The sequence below is a fragment of the Denticeps clupeoides genome, chromosome 4 (genome assembly GCF_900700375.1).
Source record: "Denticeps clupeoides chromosome 4, fDenClu1.1, whole genome shotgun sequence".
Lineage (NCBI taxonomy): Eukaryota > Metazoa > Chordata > Actinopteri > Clupeiformes > Denticipitidae > Denticeps > Denticeps clupeoides.
The window spans coordinates 17,766,523-17,786,088 of NC_041710.1; the positions used below are offsets into that span (position 1 = coordinate 17,766,523).

At 42.5% G+C, this 19,566-nt stretch overlaps 1 protein-coding gene across 1 annotated transcript in view; it reads left to right on the plus strand.

Annotated features, from left to right (window-relative positions):
- Positions 1 to 19,566, plus strand: part of xkr4 (XK related 4) — a 42,787-nt gene that overhangs the window by 18,006 nt on the left and 5,215 nt on the right. Inside the window, exon 2 of the mRNA XM_028977281.1 lies at positions 11,596 to 11,795. Coding sequence (XP_028833114.1) covers positions 11,596 to 11,795 — 200 coding nt within the window. The remainder of the gene's footprint in view (positions 1 to 11,595; positions 11,796 to 19,566) is intronic.

Here is a 19,566-nt window from a genome sequence, read left to right on the forward strand (position 1 = left end):
TACAATATGTTAGTGGTGCTTTGCTCTTGAAAAAGAGTCTCATCTTACATTCGGGGTAGTGCAGTATTATTTGCATATCACTGTGTCAATGTGTCAACTGTATAATTTTGTGTTTTATGATGCAAGAGTGCAGTGATCCTGAATACATTTGTTAGGGTTGTGAGGTACATTGTTTCACAGGTGGTTTTGTCAGGAGCTACTGAGAGGAAAGGCTCCAACCAACAGCAGAATGGATTCATGGGTAGACACAATTCAGAAGCCTTATATAAACTATGCAAAATTATTCAACTGAAACCGTGAGAAAGACAGAAATAACTAACCCATAATCCATATGTATGGAAACGATTAGTACCTTAATAGACATCTACATGTAGGCCTGTCGTGATAATCAATAAATCAAATCGCCTCACTCTTCATTTAACCTCAAATAGTGGGGTGGGGATACTGCCCAGCCCTAAGTAAAACTTGTAAAAGTATTCAAAAACTAGAGTGAACACAACCCACACAGCTCTGTTGACCGACTCAACACTTCTTAATTAAATACAGGAGTAAAGAGTATTTGCTGTTGCCCTTGGCCGTAGCTCAGAAGAGGCCTTGTTAAATATTTCTCCATGGTATCTCTTGGATAAATAAGACTAAAATGCTCAGACTAGTCGAATGAAACTTGAGTCTAGATGTGACTAAGTCACTAAGACTAATAAAGACCAAACTAGATTGGACCAAACTAGGAGTAGACTAAAATTGAATTTAAAATAGGCCATCAAAAACAACTATAGTTGTGGATTTACTGATTCAGTTTCAGTGGTCAAGGTCAAAGGACAAGGCGACTTATTTCTGGATGGATACTGCCCAGCCATAAGTAAAACTTGTAAAAGTATTCAAAAACTAGAGTGAACACAACCCACACAGCTCTGTTGACCGACTCAACACTTCTTAATTAAATACAGGAGTAAAGAGTATTTGCTGTTGCCCTTGGCCGTAGCTCAGAAGAGGCCTTGGGTTCTTTGGACACCGCCAAGATCCCTCATCTACAACAGAAGAGGCTCTCACAGTGAACCCTGCACCTCGGTCACAGCCAGTGGCGCCACATGATTGATGCCTGCTGTCCCGCTGCCAAGAGGAACCGACTCATTCCAAATCAATTGAACCTTGTTATTCAACAATTACGCAGGGCCTTCTGCAGCCCCACGCCAGGGGAAGAAGGTCAATGGGATATGGCATCATAAATAAAGCTCTGTGCTGGATATTATTGTGTACTAAACGCCAGACAACACCATCTTTCTTGCATTTAGGAGTTACTGCAGAGACATAAGTTACAGGCTCTTGGGTAGCACTGGTGGATAAAGAACGACAGACTCTTACCTGATAATATTGCAGTAATAAAGCTGCAGTCTCCAAACTATGCTTTTTAGATGAGGGTAAACCACATATTTCAATCACTCTGGAGAGGAAAGAAATATATTTGTTCTGTGATTGATATTTCTCATTCTTGTGTTCACATAGACATTTTCATCTTTATTACCTCAGTGGGATCTGTCATTAGTGTCATCAAGCTGTGATGGTTTCTCCCAAAATGGAGATTACATTGTTTATGAGAGCAACCATGTGCAGAATGGGCTGGATTTGGGTGGCCTACTTTTTTTGATCATGCCTGCTGCTGTCGGAGACATTTAAAGCCATAGGGTGACACTTGGAAGACAAATTTTTGGTTTCTTTGGGCAGGAATGATTGGGCTCTTTGCAACAGTGATTCTGCTATTCAGTCAAGGGGCTCATCATACTTTCGCATGTGCAACATTGTTTTCAGCTACATTTCACTTAGATTAAATAAATGAAGAAAGCTGGCTGTGAACTACAGGAGCAGCTCTGAGAGGCTATTACTATTCTGTAAACTTTCAGTAGATGATAAGCTCCTAGATGCCTGGAAATGGTTGTTAATAACTGGGAAATCTGCATAAATGTAGAAAGGAACTTTGTGGAACTCCAACTGTTAATTGATTATTCAAATTACCTCAACAAATTGACATGTGGGACGCCCAGTGTCTGCCAAGCTGCAATTGCTCAACGTTCTTATACCAAGTACTATTTAAAATATATATATATATATTTTTCCATTTAACTTAACCACAAGGAAAAAATCATTTCTGTATGACCTCCAACATGTGAACAACATGTGTATCTTTTGTTCAGGCTCATGTTTCTTCCATGTCAATCTCAACACCACAGGATGTGTCCCCTAGAGGGTTTCTCACTCCTGGTGCCAAGTAACCACAGATGCCACAATTGTGTTATGATCAAAACAGCTAAATCTTTGTGTGTGCAAAGCTCCATTTAAGAATCATGGGTGACATGGAATTTTTATGCCTGCAGAAACAGGGAAGGAAACAAAGAAATCACCATGGGGGAGCACCGTGGGGAACAAATATGCTGTGTGTTTTTCAGCAGCAACAAAAAGAAAGAGAAAAAATAGAAAAGGGAAAGAAATGCATGAATTATCAATGTCCCCTGTCCCAGGCCAGCACTGATCCGGGGTTCACTGAGGGGTCACCAGTACCCATCAACCCAAGCAAGGACCTACATGCCAGCTGCCTTTCTATGGCAGCCATTCCATATTCATACAGAATCTGTTGAATTTTAACACCAACGCACCTTATTCAACATGATGAGTTGCTGATTAGATGATTAGCTCAAGCAAATCTCACCAAACAAGGTTTGAGAACCACTCTTATATCATCTCATTAAAATAGTATAGCCTTGTTATAATAGAAAGTGTAAACTTGTTTAGCATTATTGCAACATGGTTTAATATGTATGTACAATAATTAAACACACACACACATACGCCACTTATCTTCTACTCCACTACCAAATGGAATTGGAATGAGAGTTTGTCTTCATTTTGGTGAGAGGGACATTTCTGTCTTATAGCTAGCTGAGTGAACACACTTTGATGACCCTGTTAAGGTTCATCTTGTTTACACACCTATGGTGCAAACCCTCATTCCAATACCATGTGATAGTGGAGGAGATGGCAGGAACAGAGAGGCACTCAAAAACACATTTTAAATCTGAAAGTGTCTTCGGGCTTGTTTGGCACGTGCTGGAAGGATGAACCTATGGGGTATTGGTGGCCTAGTGGGTAAGGAGTCATAATCAAAGGGTTGTGTGTTCAGATCCCGAACGACCAAGGTGTCCCCACACACTGCTCCCCTGGTGCCTTTCATGGCTGCCCACTGCTCACTAAGGTGAGAGGTTAAATGCAGAGGACACATTTCATTGTGTGGACCATATGCTGTGCATGATTTACTTTTACATAAAGTAAATCATTATTGCATGTTATCATAATCCATTGCACAGCTTTAAAACACAAGTAAAAAGCCTGAAACCCCCAGACCGCTACTCTTTCCAGATAGCCCAGTGTTTACATTTTCAAATACAGAAACTGAAAAATTGGTTTGCAATACTCCAGAATAGACAGAGGGTTTAACACCAGTTATTCTGAACCTCTTACTTGGCCCTTAAATATTACATAAAGTACAACTGAACTTGTTGGTGTGATTGTACGAACGTTATACATAAGTATATACTGTAGATTACGCAATGAATTGTGATTTGTGTGTGTGTGTGTGTGTGTGTGTGTGTGTGAGACAGAGAGGGGGAGAGAGAGGAGGGGAATTGTCTGCCTGCATGCCTTCAGCTGGGGAGGGAAATGAGACAGTGATAAAGAGGAGGCCAAATCTGCACAGAAGAAGCAGCTCTAACAATGAGGGAGGGTGTGAGTGTGTGATTCTGTGTGTGTGTGTGCCATAGGGATGGAGAAGGGTGCAGTTTATCACTGACAGCACACAGCCACAAACCAGCACTAAAACCAACAAGCCCCGCCACTCAAATATGCCTTTCAGCCAGCATGCATGTAGAGCGGGTGTCTGTGTGTGAGAGAGAGATCTTTATTTAACTTTAGAAAGACTTCAGGGGGATATACATGAACTGCAGTACTATAATCCAAAGAAATAACATACACATTTCCCTATACAAATGTCTTGTGATGTGTGTTTTCTGGACCTGTATGAATATATATAATAATGAGATTCTTTTCTGAAGAATCATAAAAGTCTCCTGGGGTCATCCTCCAGTGTCTAAAACAGCAGATAATTTGCTCCCGTTGGATTTACTTGAAGGGTGTTGTTTTCAAGTGATCCAGGAACATACCTTCTCCTACAGGTATGCATGTGTATTTGTGTGTCCAAGTAGGCTAATTGTGGAGAAGTTTGCCATATTGGAATGTTCAACAGAGCTTCTGCATCTTGTGCACTCTGTTGCCTTTGTTGCATAAATCATTTCATCACGGTTGACGGATGCACATCAGCATCAGCATGTGTTCCCATGACACAAACAGCACACGGTGACACAACAAAATGTGTCCTCTGCTTTTAACCATCACCCTTGGTGAGCAGTGGGCAGCAGCCATGACAGGCGCCCAGGGAGCAGTGTGTGGGGACGGTGCTTTGCTCAGTGGCACCTCAGTGGTAACTTAGCGGCTCGGGATTTGAACCGGCAACCTTCTGATTACAGGGTTGCTTCCTTAACCACTTAGCCGCTTCTCTGGGTTCTCTGGTTTCCCCTTGCTTTTTTCATCGTCATGCACACTAATTGGTTTGGCGACTCTAAATTGACCGTGAGTGAGTGTGTGAGTGAATGGCTGAGTGTACCAGGATGTGCTAGGACAGCTGTGACCCTCAGTAACAGGACTAAGTGGTTAAGGATAGTGAGTGAGTGAATGAGTTCTCATGCATTTTATCTTCAATACATTTGGAATACTTAAAAAGTTGGTTAACCTTCCACTAAGCCATCAAAATGGGATCAGGATGGCAGTCTCATTTAAAGTGTCTTCAAAGTGCAGCCAATGCTCCCTCCTCATGGCCTCTTTAAAGGTGTTGGACACTGCTGGGAGGCTGCCTGCTCTCGATTGTGGCCAGCTCGCTGGATGGAGCATCGTGCTGGTGTGGGCCGCACGCCCGATCGGTGATAAGGTCATCAGGAAGATCCCACTGTTCCTGAGGCTGTTCCAAGCTTGCAAGCTTGGCCTCAGACTGGAGTCCATTTGGGTGGAAATGACACTGTAAACTCATACTGATCTTTAATATACATTTAGGGGTCATTGTGTTTTTCCCAGTTTAGAAGAGGCTGGTGCAATGGCATTGATTTTGCCCGTTTTTTTTTTTTTCTTCTCATCTTTCATTCTCACCGACTCTGAAATGTCTAAATGCAGACCGCGCTTGTCAGGAGGTAGTGAAAACGTGTCATTTCACATGGATTTTAAAGACAATGTTCCTGTGTCACCTTCCAGGCTCACATCACCAATTTTTCTCACTCACTGTAGATTCATTCTCTAATATCAGACGGATCTGTCCTTATCTATCAACACTGTAACTTTCATCTAGCAGGTCTACCTCTGAGGGCCATCCAAGCTCTACAACTAATAGAAACTCAAAAACTACAAGAGTACATAGAAAGATTTGGATTCATAGTTGGGGTTTTTTCAGTCAGCCCCAGGGGTCTGTGTCCCCTGGTCAGAAAAGACTCAGTGTAGAAGTGGCCCCTACAGGATACAACCGGAGGTCAACATATATCACTTGGGTCCAAGGCTGCAGCTCACACAGAAAATAGGTCAGGAGTTTCAAAACCAGCATCTAACCTGACATATCTAGAGCACCTAGATGGCAACAGTTGACAAGAGTTCCGGGATCTACGGTCTTTATTTATTAAATAGATAGACTATTATAACAGGATTCAGATTTGTGTTATTTGTTATAGTTAATTCAAGATAGTTTCTTCCACCAGACCATCAGTCTGTATATAGGGCACTGTGAAAAGCAATGTTGGAAGCAAATTTGTTAATGTTGAACACTGATCTAATATTGACTTACCTAGACCTGGAATTTGTCCCCTTATGTCCCAAACTGTCATGGCTTCCAAACGTGCAAAGCATTGCAGTTGCTTGGTGATTGGATGTAAAAATATATTTTTCTAGCTTCGTCATGCGAGACTCAGTGGGTTAAAAAAAAAAACGCAGACACGACTTCTTATCTGCGCTAAACATTGTGGTTGGTGAATGACGTCGTTTTCGCGAATGCCTCCTTAACTTCTATAGGCCACTCTCCTCCTCGCCCCGCCTCTGTCCTCCTCATTAGCATTTAAAGCTACAGACACCGAAACGGTGCGTCCTGAGAAAATGTAATTGTGGGACTGGCTCAAAGTAGCTGCAATTCTCCACCACAGCTGAACTTCGGAAAGAGACTTCAGATACGGTATTAGGGGGACAAAAAAGGATGCACAGCTCTGTTTTCCTACCCTTCTCTGAGCAAATATACAGTGTTGTTTTTCCATCTGTAGACGTTTACTTTTACGGGATCATTCATTTACTTACAGACGTAGGAGAGACCAGTTCTTGTAGCAAATCTCTACCCATCTGTTGGGAAGATGAGAAAAATGTGAATTAGTTTCCAATCTGTTGCAATGTTTAAAATACTGTACTTACCCGCACAGTACAGAGATGGTCTGAGGAGAGCGAGGAGGCTCTTAAGGACTATTTTGAGTCTACTGTGTGGGAGGTGCTTTGTGATGACCACGGGGAGGACATCAACAGCCTTGTCACCTGCGTCACGGACTCTATTAACTTCTGTGTGGATAACACCGTACCCACCAGGACTATGCGATGCTTCTTCAACAGCAAACCCTGGATTACCCCAGAAATAAAAGACGTCCTCAAGCAAAAGAGGAGGGCATTCAAATCTGGTGACAAGGAAGAGGAGCTACAAAGGGTGCAAAAGGAGCTGAAAGGACTGATCAGAGAGGGAAAACGAAGTATGGAGAGGCCTCAGAACCATCTCAGGCCACAAAGATCAGAACTCTCTGTCGGTGGGGGATGTGAGGTGGGCAAATGAACTGAATCACTTCTTTAACAGGTTTGATTAATCCAGAATGCAGTCTTCAACATCGACTGCAGTCCCTACTCAGTCACCTCAGCCACGTAACCCCTCATAAACACACACTGCTCACTGCTCCCAACCCCCAAACGCAACTTCTGTCAGGAGGGAACTGAGGATGATAAAAGTCAGAAAGGCAGCATGTCCAGATGGCATCAGCTCAAGAGTCATCAGGTCCTGTGCAGATAAAATGTGTGCGGTGATGGAGCACAGAGCTCCAGAGTTCCAGAGCTCTGGAAAACCTCTTGTGTGGTACCAGTGCCAAAGACTCCACGACCCAAGGACCTCAACAACTACAGGCCGGTGGCTCTGACATCCCACCTGATGAAGATCCTGGAGCGGCTGGTCCTGGCTCAGCTTCGGCTCCTGGTGAGCTCATCACTGGACCCACTTCAGTTTGCCTACCAGCCTGGCACTGGAGTGGATGATGCCATCATCCACCTCCTACATCGTTCCCTCTCTCACCTCGAGACTTCTGGGAGCACTGTGAGAATCATGTTCTTTTATTTCTCCAGTGCCTTCAACACCATCCTTCCCACAATCCTGAGGGCCAAGCTGGAGCACACAGGAGTGAATCATCACCTCACAACTTGGATCCTGGACTACCTCACCAGCCGACCACAGTATGTGAGAACTCAGGGCTGTGTGACGGACAGGGTGGTCTGCAGTACGGGAGGCCCACAGGGAACGATTCTGGCAAAGTTCCTCTTCACCATCTACACTGCAGACTTCAACTACATCTTCCCTTACTGCCATGAGGTGACTCTGAAATAGTTGGCCTCATCACGAATGGGGACGACAAATAGTACAGAGAACTGCAGAACCAGCAGAACTAACTCCAGATCAACACTGGAAAGACCAAGGCACTTGGAAAGACTTCTGCAGGCACAAACATCCTCTACTACAACCACTGAACATCCAAGGTATGGACATTGAGGCTGTGGAGAGATGGTGTTCATCTGAACAATAAACTGGATTGGACTCATAACTCTGATGCCCTCTACTGGAAAAGGCAGAGCAGGCTGTACCTGCTGCGGAGGCTCAGGTCTTTTGGGGTGAAGGGTCCACTCTTGAAGACCTTTTATGACTCTGTGGTGGCCTCAGCCATCTTTTATGGTGTGGTCTGCTGGGGAGGTAGCATCTCTGCTGGCGACAGGAAGAGACTGAACAGGCTGATCTGGAGGGACAGTTCTGCTCTAGGATGTCCTCTGGACCCAGTGGAGGTGGTGAGTGACAGGCGAATGGTGGCTAAGCTATCATTCCTGCTGGACAACATCTCCCACCCCATGCAGGAGACCCTGACAGCACTGAGCAGCTCCTTCAGTTGCAGGCTGCGGCACCCACAATGATGGACAGAGAGATTCAGAGGGTCTTTCCTTTCCGCTGTCAGGCTCTACAACGACTGACCATACAAACATAAATAGACTTAAACACACACATCCAATACACAATCTCCACTTTCTCTTAAGTGCAATATGTCTATATCTTCCCACTCTGTACATATGGAAAATCTTACAAAAATATCTTTTATGTATATACCGACATATTTTTAATTTTACAACTCATATTCACTGTATTATTTAGCTATTCTAAGACTATTTATTTGCTTACTTGCACAGTGAACTTTTATATTAGAAAGTCGACATAATGTCTGTGCTATTGTCTTTTGCTGCTCTTATCTTGTACTGTCCACTTCCTGTCATGACAATGTAAATTTCCCACTTGTGGGACTAGTAAAGGATAATCTTATCTTATCTTACTTCTATTGTAGTGTTAGTGGTTAGCGACACACAGAAACCCAGCTCTCCCAGGGTTGGTGGGCCGGGTTTTCCGTTTTCCTCCTACTGTCCAAAGACATGCATGCTAGGGGCATTGGCTACTCTAAATTGCCCATAGTTTTGGGTGTGGGAGTGAATGGTATGTGTGTTTGCACCCTGTGCTGGGCAGGCACCATGGGTCAGTTCCCCAATCCTGCTTTGCCTACACATGCATAATTAGCGTGTTCTCATTCTCATTCTGTATATATTCTACTATACAGTGTGTATAGTAGAATATGAGTGATGATAAAACTACATATGATGTATTACTTGCATTGTATTCTGAGGACGACTACACTTTTCACAGAACTCTTTTAGAATAACATTTAATTGGCCCATGTATATTTAATAGTATGCTTTCTGTATAGTTTAAATGCCCTTATGGCTTTTTTTCCCCAACCATGAACCCAGCACCCACCTCAGGGTAAATCTTGTAAGTTGATGTTTTCTCACACTTATCAAAAGGCACCCAGCAGGTTAAATCCTGTTAGAACGCAGAACACTGCCAGTGTTCGGAGGCAAGGTGTCTCGCGTCAGGTGTCTCACTGATCAGCGGCAGAAGCGAAGTCCCCCCGCTGTCTTCTGATTTGATATCAGGTCCTTGGGTCCTGACTGAGAGGCTCTGAAATCAGGTTTGCCTTGTGAAGCTACTTGAGGGTCTGGAATGCATTCCCCCACCCAGAGGTGAATGTGGATGGCATAGTAATGAGGTGCAGCAGATCCCTCCTGCTCTTTCACTCATTAGAGAGAGGGATGACAAAAATGTGTTTGGTGGTATGTCCAGGTGCCCACCAGTACCAGATATGAAGGATATGTGTGCAAAAGCAGTGGACAATAATAATGCAATATGCTACAGGCACCCATGCTGTAAAACAAATACACATTGCTGTGTAAGAAACACAGTCTGTCAGTCTTTGGGTGCTTTTCGTTTGAATTTGGGAAATAAATTTGATCCCAGCTCTAAAATTTAAATGAAATACATGCCAGCTATGGATCCCATGCCCATGTGTGTTAGTGAGCGACTGCTGTACATCTTGGCTGGTTTTCACCATCCAAGACTGTTGTACTGTAGCTTTGTTTCAGAATTAATGGTTAAATAAATGTGGCTAGTTTATCTCCTGGTTTTTTGTTGATTTGTAAGGCTCTTTAGTTGCTATTATGAAGTAGTTTTATGCTTTTATAAACAGTATTTAAAAGGGGAAGAGATTGAGAACTCATCCTGCATGATTTAAACCAAGCTCATCACTACATCACATGTTTTTTTTAATCTTTTTATTCATGTATCATTGACATTACAATTGCAAACCAGCCCCACGCATAGTGCTGCACTTAGCACCAATTTGAACATAGTGGTGTAATATTCTTGAAATCTGAAATAATTTCATACAACAAAGAATACATTTTCTGTCACCATTTCTGTTGTGCACCACAAACAGCTCATAGTAATGACAATTATTAATGACCATTTGCTGTGAAGTGTGCATGCAGCAAAAACGATCAAATAAGAGATTATTTTGTATTAAAAATGTAAGTATGAATACTATTTCTCTCCTGCAATGCGCATAAAATATTTTGGGAACATTTTTAATGATTTCAACCAACTGATTAATGCAACTTGTGCCTGATGGCAGTTACATGTGGAGCCTTGCTACCCAATTTAGTTCATAATGACTGATTGTGCTGCTCAGCGCATGTTTTAATTATCTCAGTTAGATCTGAGAGAACGGCCAGACTCCTGGTAAAATGGAGAAATTCTATGTAGGTGGTGTTGCCATAGCAATCCACTGAGATTTTAATGGCAAAGTTTCTGTTACTTCAGTCCTGTTAGATCGCTGTTGTCACCTGGCTTTTGCTTTTGTGTAGATTTGCATGAGCATTATTTATGCACTCATATTATGCGTTCAGGTTCTTGACTGCCTTACAGATCACCACTTCAGACCCCGAGTTTGGATGGGATCTTGGAAGGCTCTGGGCATCTTTCACTGTGCATGTGATCGCTCATTTCATTTTGTTAATCTTTTTGGATAAGGAATGGTGTTGCGGACAGCTCTTCTTAAGCAGAGGGGAACATTGAATAAGGAATTGCATCCTTTGCGTTTTAAAGAGGACGATTAAACTGGTAAATATAAGATGTGTGGAAAATTAGCCTGAAATAACAATCTGAAAAGTGCTCCACTTTCACATGAGCTGCAAGCGGCTCATTCTGCCTTGAGGCCTGGAGGAGCCACTGCAAAGGTCACGCGCATTAATTGCCGCAAGAGACTGGCGCTCTGAGAAGCTGCTTATTTCCAGGCTAAACATTTAGTGTTGCCTGGATATTATTTCAATCTGCAACATTTTCTCACCTATTCTGCAGAGGCCGAATTGTTTGAAATGGCCAGGAATCTGTGTCACTGGTCACAGAATTTCTATTTTTGATGCTTGTCGATTTTTCATTCAGGCCACAAGACCGACTCCACAAAATCCAAATAACACTGACCTGTTATATCTCTAGGGCGAGAACAATATTTATAATCAACCCAACCATGTACGAGACCTCAGATAATTCCTGGGCATTCCTCTGGAACAGGGGACGGAACATTTCACAATGCAGAGCAAGACAATAAGTGACAGTGAAAATTAGGACAGGATAATAATGCATACATGGCAACACTGTCATGAATGTCATTATTTACCCTTGTTCTAAAATAATATGAATTATTCACAGGTTGTTGTGAATAATTAATACAATCTGATTCAAATTGTATTGGGGTGTTGACCACAGTGTACGGTCTCTGCTTGTTGTCTGTTCAGGTACTTCCACACCATCTACCTGGGCATCCGTAGCCGGCGCAGTGGGGAGAACGAGCGATGGCGCTTCTACTGGAGGATGGTGTATGAGTATGCAGACGTCAGCATGCTCCACCTGCTGGTCACCTTCCTGGAGAGTGCCCCCCAACTGGTGCTGCAGCTCTGCATCATCATTCAGACACACAAGCTGCAGGCCCTGCAAGGTAACACATATACACACGCACAGGTTCCAAACACATGCGTGTAAGCCTGTCCCGCTTCAGGAGAGAAGCCTACCATGAATGCCGTCTTCAGGCCCTTTAGCAGAATGATTGAGGATGGTTCTCCACCAAAAATATTCAATACACACACTTCACTTGGGTACCATATATGGCCGACAGATCCCTATACATTCTGTGTATACACATTGGTGTATATTTTAATCAGTACACCAACTGCGGGGCAGTGGTGGCCTAGCGGTTAAGCAAGCGGCCCCGTTATCATTAGGTTGCCGGTTCGAATCCCGATCCGCCAAGGTGCCACTGAGGTGCCACTGAGCAAAGCACCGTCCCCACACACTGCTCCCCGGGCGCCTGTCATGGCTGCCCACTGTTCACTCAGGGTGATGGGTTAAATACAGAGGACAAATTTCACTGTGTGCACCGTGTGCTGTGCTGCTGTGTATCACATGTGACAATCACTTCACTTCAACTAGAGCACAGTTCAAAAATTTCCAGCCAGACAAGCTTGGTGGAAAACATGCACAAGTGCAGATGGAATGAACACAGAGTACAGACAGAAGTAGTCGGAAGACTCTCTCTGTATCTGTAAATTATCCTTAAAACAGTTATTACCTGGCTAACAGGCGAGATCTACCTGTCGGACAAGGGTCTGAGGATATATTTAGCCAGCAGGGGACCGATCTCTGGAGTCTCAGCTCTCAGTGCATGACCATGCACTGCCCATGCAGGCCATGAATCATGGGTAATTGCCGGCCACTGGGTGGGGTGTGGAAAGCATTGAGTGGCAGGTCTGATGGCAGCAGGGCACTGGGGGGTTGCCCTCCTGCCTGCCAGAGGCGCTGATACATGAGGCTGAACCTCCCCTGGCCTGCAGAGTCCAGGCTGTGCTGCTGTTTATGTGCTTACGGGGCTGTCCAGCTCCCTCACTCTGGTAAAAGGATTTACAGTCCTGAAGCTACTCCTGCCATCAGCTCAGGTTGTTCACTGTGAAATGTGTGTGTGTGTGTGTCTGTAAGCGAGAGAGAAGCAGTGATGGAGAGTGAGGAAGATGTGTGTATGCGTGTGTGTGTGAGAGAGAGAGAGAGAGAGAGAGAGAGTGTAAGGAAGAGAGCAGGATAAACAGTGTGAATAAAAATAACCAATGTTACTCCACTGCAAGGTTGAACTTGAATTCGCTCTGAGGGAAAGCTTAATGCTGAGATCCTCATGGCCTTTTCTTGTTTTGGACCAGAAGCTGACGTAGGTGCAATAGCAACTAAGATCCCTGCTGATATTTGTAGATTCAGCTGAGGGTTACTAGCACAACAATTTTTTAAAAATGCCAAAAGATTACATTTTGCATTAATTGCCAGAGCTGCTTGGACCACATATAACTGAATTCAATGTGATGAAATCATTCACTCATAAAGAGCAATAGTTTGTAGTTCAATTACAAGCAACTTATGATAACTATTGCTTGTCACATCAAAGATGTCTAATGACAATATTGCTCTTTCAGCGTCTTATATTCTTCAGCTGTATTAGCCCTCATGACCACCGCAGCTGTTGGTGTCTCTGGCTTTGCTCAGTTAAGATATCAGTGAAAATCTTTCACGTCATCCAGGTACCCTAGTGTCAGTCTAGTTTACCCTGATTACACTTGTAATTAGGTTTCCCATATATATGGGGCAGTGGTAATCGGAACCAGTAATCCCAATCTGCCAGGGTGCAACTGAGGTTCCAGTGAGCAAGGTACCGTCCCCAAGCGCTGCTCCCCGTCACCTTTCATGGCTGCTCAATGCTCACTAAGGCGATGGGTTAAAAGCAGAGGACACATTTCATATGCTGTGCTTTCACTTCACGTTCATTTAGCTTGCCTCCCCTCACTCTTTAGTCACTCGTGATATGTGCCTTGCATTTACTCCTCATTGTTCTTTGTGGTGGAATGATACTCCAGTGTTGTGTATATTAGTTATTTTAATATTGTCTTAATATTCATCCACCTAAATCAAACCATTTTCACACAAAAAGTATTGGCTGGGAAACCCACACAAAGGAAAACCCCAGGGTTTTCTCTCTATACAGATTTTTTCTCTCAAAGTGGAAGGGGTAGCCTAGCAGTTAAAAGAGCGGACTCGTAACTGAAGGGTTGCGGGTTCAAATTCCATATGTATCACAATGACAAAACAATCACTCTCACTAGAGTATCTGAAAGTACAGGTTTGCCTGTGCAAGCCTCTGTAGACAACTAGAAACATCATACATAAATGCTGCATTTATAATGCACCATGCATTACTCTGATTATGAACTGGGACCGGCAGACTATTTCATACTGTAAATGCATCTGTTTTGGCTTATATGACAGAAAAAAATGTGGCACCATATTGTTTTTCACTTTTAGACATCAGTTTAGAATAAAACAGCCCTACCATCATTACCAACCCCAACAGTCATAAATAAGATAGCATAAGGCAGTGTCTCTGTGATTAATTAGTGGTAATTGACATATTTATCACAGATGATTTGGGAATTGTTATTTGATAATTACTTGACATGTGGCTTGTGGAGGGAAAAAAAGTCTACACCATCTTTGTTCAGTCGAAAGTGCGTGATGAGAAACGATGGTATGCTTTCTGGAGGAATGCAGACTCTTCTGGCACACAGCACATCTCCATTGTCTGACCTCCCACCTACTAAGAATTAAGAATGGCTCATCAACAGCCCTGTGGGACCGGCAAGACAAAAAGGATAAATGCGAGGCTTCTCAGCGTTTAGCTGCTGTATTCTACATAATCTACTGTGTGCATCACTCTTGAGTCAAGTTCTCAGTTTACTAGTGAACAGCTAAAACGCTGTCTAAGATTTTTGAGTCCTGTTAAACACTGTCTATCATCTGTCAGTTTTAGTGTTATAAGAAAGTATTAAATTATTGTTTCCAATCAAAGTCCACTGGCTTTTCTGTTATGTTATATTAGTGACAGTGGTGGCCTAGGACACATTTCTTTGTGTGCACCGTGCTGTGCTGTGTATGACAATGATGATCACTTCAGCAATAAGTGAGACTGCAATATGAAATTTGAAGATCTGAAGTATGGAAGATACAGTACAGGCCAAAAGTTTGGACACACCTTCTCATTCACTGTGTTTTCTTTATTTTCATGATCATTTACATTGATCTTGGCATTCTCTCGATGAGCTTCAAGAGGTCATCACCCGAAATGGTTTTCCAACAGTCTTGAAGGAGTTCCCAGAGGTGTTTAGCACTTGTTGGCCCCTTTGCCTTCACTCTGCGGTCCAGCTCACCCCAAACCATCTGGATTGGGTTCAGGTCCGGTGACTGTGGAGGCCAGGTCTCCACTTTTTTTTAAGTACATAACTCCACATGTGTTCTTTCATAGTTTTGAAGCCTTCAGTGAATGGTCATGAAACACATTGAATGAGAAGGTGTGTCCAAACCTTTGGCCTGTACTGTACATAAAAGACTATTCTGTTACAGTGGTCAGTGTTGATGCCACCTGGAACCAAGCATTTGCCTTTTTGTCATTGCAACTATGTTTTCCATGATCACGCTGTTGAATGTATGGAGTTTGCCAGGCCTGTCTTTCTGCTTGTTTTCTCTCAGCCACTGATGTCTAATCTTCTCCATAAAGGGTCAGTGTGGGTATAGGGACAACTTTTTGGCTGTTTGTACCCATGTGTGAAGACTCTTCTGCAAATCGTTCTCTTAACTGGTAACTGAATGAGTGTGTCCCTTACACACCCATACATAATGTTCTCACACCATAGACAATGTTTAGAATAAAATGAAGAAGACATAGTCTTAAAAAAACATCAGCAAAGCACTGTCCCCACACACTGCTCAGTGAATTTGTTTTATAATTCAGTGATGATTCTGTACATGTATGAGCATGTTTATCAACCATGGACCATGACTTCACTCAGGTTATGACATTTGTGACAAACATACATTGGAGACGGATGTGTTAGCATGTTTCCTTCATTTCATTCTATTAGCAACTTTTCATTCTATTTTCAGTTTATTTTTAATAAACAAAACACACGTGTATTTCTATATTTGGTGAATTTGTGTCTTTCATATTTGCAGTGTGTGGGATATTTTGTATAGATATGCTAAGCTTTTGTGAAGGTGAATGTGAAGGTATCACACACATGCAGCTACAGTACGCTGAGTACACGGCAGTGTTAGAGTACACTTCTTGGGGGGGAGGGGAGTGACACATTCCAATCGGCCACCCATTTACAAATGAATGGGAGCCATTTGTCGGTGATTGAGTTGTTAGTTTCAACCCAAGGGGCCATTTGGCCTACCTCTGGTAGGGCTGAGGGGGTCAGAAAAACCTGGGAGTTCTAGTGTTAAACATCGTGCTTGCTGTGTATCATCATGACAATCTCTTCACTTTCGCTTACAAAACAGAACACATCACTTCATTCACACTCTAAACAGTTTTTTGCAGATAAAGTTCTCTACATTTATGCGGATATTCCATTGATTAATAGCCATGTAGGTGATCTGGTTTCCTGCAGCCATTAGGTTATTGTATATATTATAGATTAAATTAATTTCTGTTATTACTAATGGTTCATGTCTAGGTTTGTAAAGACTCATTAGTGCTGATCCCAATGCAAACATACAGTCTGCCTGTTTTCTTTCTGCAGAGTCACACTGCTGCCTGTTTCGTCCTGTGCAGCGAAATGCTCCTCAGCTCAGTGCTGAGCACTTGCTGTCTAAGGACATTCATACCTGACATACATAAAGTGAAGCAGCTGCGTGAACAATAAAGAAGGGACTTCATCCCTGTGCAAAATATACTTTCATCCTTCTTGTTGCCACAAATGGCTGCAATAACTTGCAAATTCCCTGTGTTTGGAAAGTAAAATAAGCTTGATGTCTTTTTTTAGGCCTTTGTCTGCCCCGCCCATGCCTGCCGAAGTTGCCATAGTTACTGTCACTACTGACAGTCCATTAAAACTCATCAATCCTCCATGTTCCTTTTGACGTTCTCCTGCAGCAGCATTCTGCCAGGGATCCGAGTAGCTGGAGCAGGACTCAGCCAGTGTTCACCCTAAGTGGGCAATTTTTCAGCCTGTTTCCTGCAGCAGTGGCGGGGTGGGGGGGTGCAGTCCCTCTTCAGGAATGTGACATGGATCCACCATTATCCCTCCTCTTTTCATCAAAAACATGGGCTCCTCTAAAATGTGTTTGTTAAAATGATTGAACGAATTAGCCTCTTAGGTGTGCTTACCTGTCATGTGGCTGTAATTGTATTTGGATCACTCAGCTGGCAGCAGGCAGACAGTAGCGTAGTAGCTAGCCTCCTTATTCGGCGATAACAGATCCAATTACATGCAAATTATTACACAAAGGGTGGGTAATTTTGAGATATAGGCATAATTGACAATTTATTGGAGCAGAATATTTTATGTCATAATTACAGCCAGGCCTGTTTCTGAAGAATGATGCCCTGTGATGATGTGCCATTGTATCTAAATCTCACATTTTTGGAAGATAAGGGTGTTTTTTTTGTTAATGAGTGAGTACTGAAGACATTTAGAAAAGTACAAAGTATTTTGTCATCATTAAGGCAGCATTTAAGCCTGAAAAATGCATGCCAGGTGACTAAATTGTCCGTAAGTGTGAATGAATGATGTGCGTGTGTGTGCACCTGCACTTGGACTCAAGTGGGTGAGTCCACACCATGATGATGTGAATCCTTTATTGCTGTTGCAATATACCATGTCAGTATGGCCATCAACCCGACCATAGTAATTCGCAACAGGGGAGGGAAAATGGACGGTGGACGTAATCCCGCATAAACGAGCATCAGTCCGGTTCTGCGGCCAAACGACGCTCACACAGACCCACCAGTTCATGCTGGGGTTATGTGTGTGTGTGTGTGTGTCTCCACGTCTGCTTCCGCTGAGAGCCAGAGAGAAAGACCATCAACCAAATGTCCCGGAATTGGCATCAGCCTCCATGACCCTGGCACGGTTACGTGGTTATGAGTAGTGTAGTCTATTGTGCTGTTTTGTCCAGAGAGCTACAAACAGCCAGGTATGAAATTAAATGAAAATATTTGAAACATTTTTCTACTCCATTGTCTGTGAGAAGCACCACCGTCAGCATTTTTTCTTTCCTTTGAATCAGACTACAGTTTACTAAGGATCTTTAGAGACGACCAGCACTGGCCTGCGGCCGAGTTGCTCCCCTCACCGCTGGGGGTTTGCCCCTGTAGGCATGCACCTGATTACTTTGGCATCCAGTTCTGAACATACTGCTTCAATTCCTGGCTGGAAAAAAAGGCCTTTTTTCCATTCATTACATTTTTTAATGTACTTCATCCTACCACTCTACCCTGTGGATAGATTGGATTAGTTAATCACTTAAATGAACACATAGGTGAACATGTGTGTGTTTCAGAAGCACTTTTGTCTGGGATTAATATGAAGACTGATTCATGCTCATTTTACCAAAATGACAAAAATAAGTAAAATACAGAATTACCTATGTCACCGTCCTCATGGTGAATAAACACACGTCATGAAGAGAGTCACACTGTCTGCATTTTGGTGACATTCCATGAAAGCGATCATGCTCCCACCTGCTGTGTGCTGTCATCGGCTGCCCAAAAAAACAATGTCATGAAATTGATGTATCCACCCACTGTCTCATATTTTCATGTATTTTCATCTTTTGTGCTTGACTGAAACATGCCCGCTCACCTAAATGCATGTAGAACATTGCTGAAAAACCCAGCATAATGATGGTAGCTGGTTGCAACTTAACTTGTATTAGCTGTTTTTTGGTGGTTTGAGCTGGCAGATCAGCATGACCATTGCCAAAACACAACTGGTCAAACTTACTGGACAAAGCTGTTATGACTTATGTGGAAACTTATTTAATTTAATTTAAATTTTTTTTTTTTTTTTTTGTGATGCTATTACCTCTGTTTTTGCTGCTATTACCTTCTGCTTCTGTCCACTTTCTGCCATGACAAGTGCAATTTCCCACTTGTGGGACTAATAAAGGTTTATCTTATCTTATCTTAAAAAGTGGCACCTCAGTAGTTCGGGACTCGAACCGGCAACCTTCTGATTACAGGTCCGTTTCCTTAACCACTAGGTATACTATGGTATACTTTTAACATTTTTTAAAACCAGATTAAGGGATGTTTAATAAATTTAAGCAGTGATAATAATAGATGATATTAATTTTAATTAATAAAATTTATAGTCAGTGTATTCAGTTTATATTCCTTTGACCTTTAACTTGATTACTCATTAACTGTGCCTGTAGTGTAATATTTATACAACAATGATTAAATATAACACTGATTTTAGTTGGGATTATATAAACACTGGTTTTAATTTGCTGTGTCTTCAACTATGAAATAAAATGAAGTATGAAATAAGGTCAACAAAATATGGGTCAGTTTAATGAACTGAATATAGTTTAAATGTATTAAATTAATACTTTTGAATCTGAACAAATTAAGGCTGGGTTGAAAGAATATGGAGTTAAAAGTATAATTTAATTTCCCCTGGTTTGTTTAATGCACATAGTCATATATTTCACATTAGTTTGCACCAGAAAAATTAGGTGCTGTTGCCATCAAAGTAACCTTCTTCAAAGCATAGGAATGGGTACAAGGCTCATTTCTGAAGCTTGATTTTGGAACCTTCCCTGCGTAGATGTGGGGTGCACGTCATGCTACTGCAGAGACTGGTGTTAAGAAAAAAAAAAAGATCAAATGA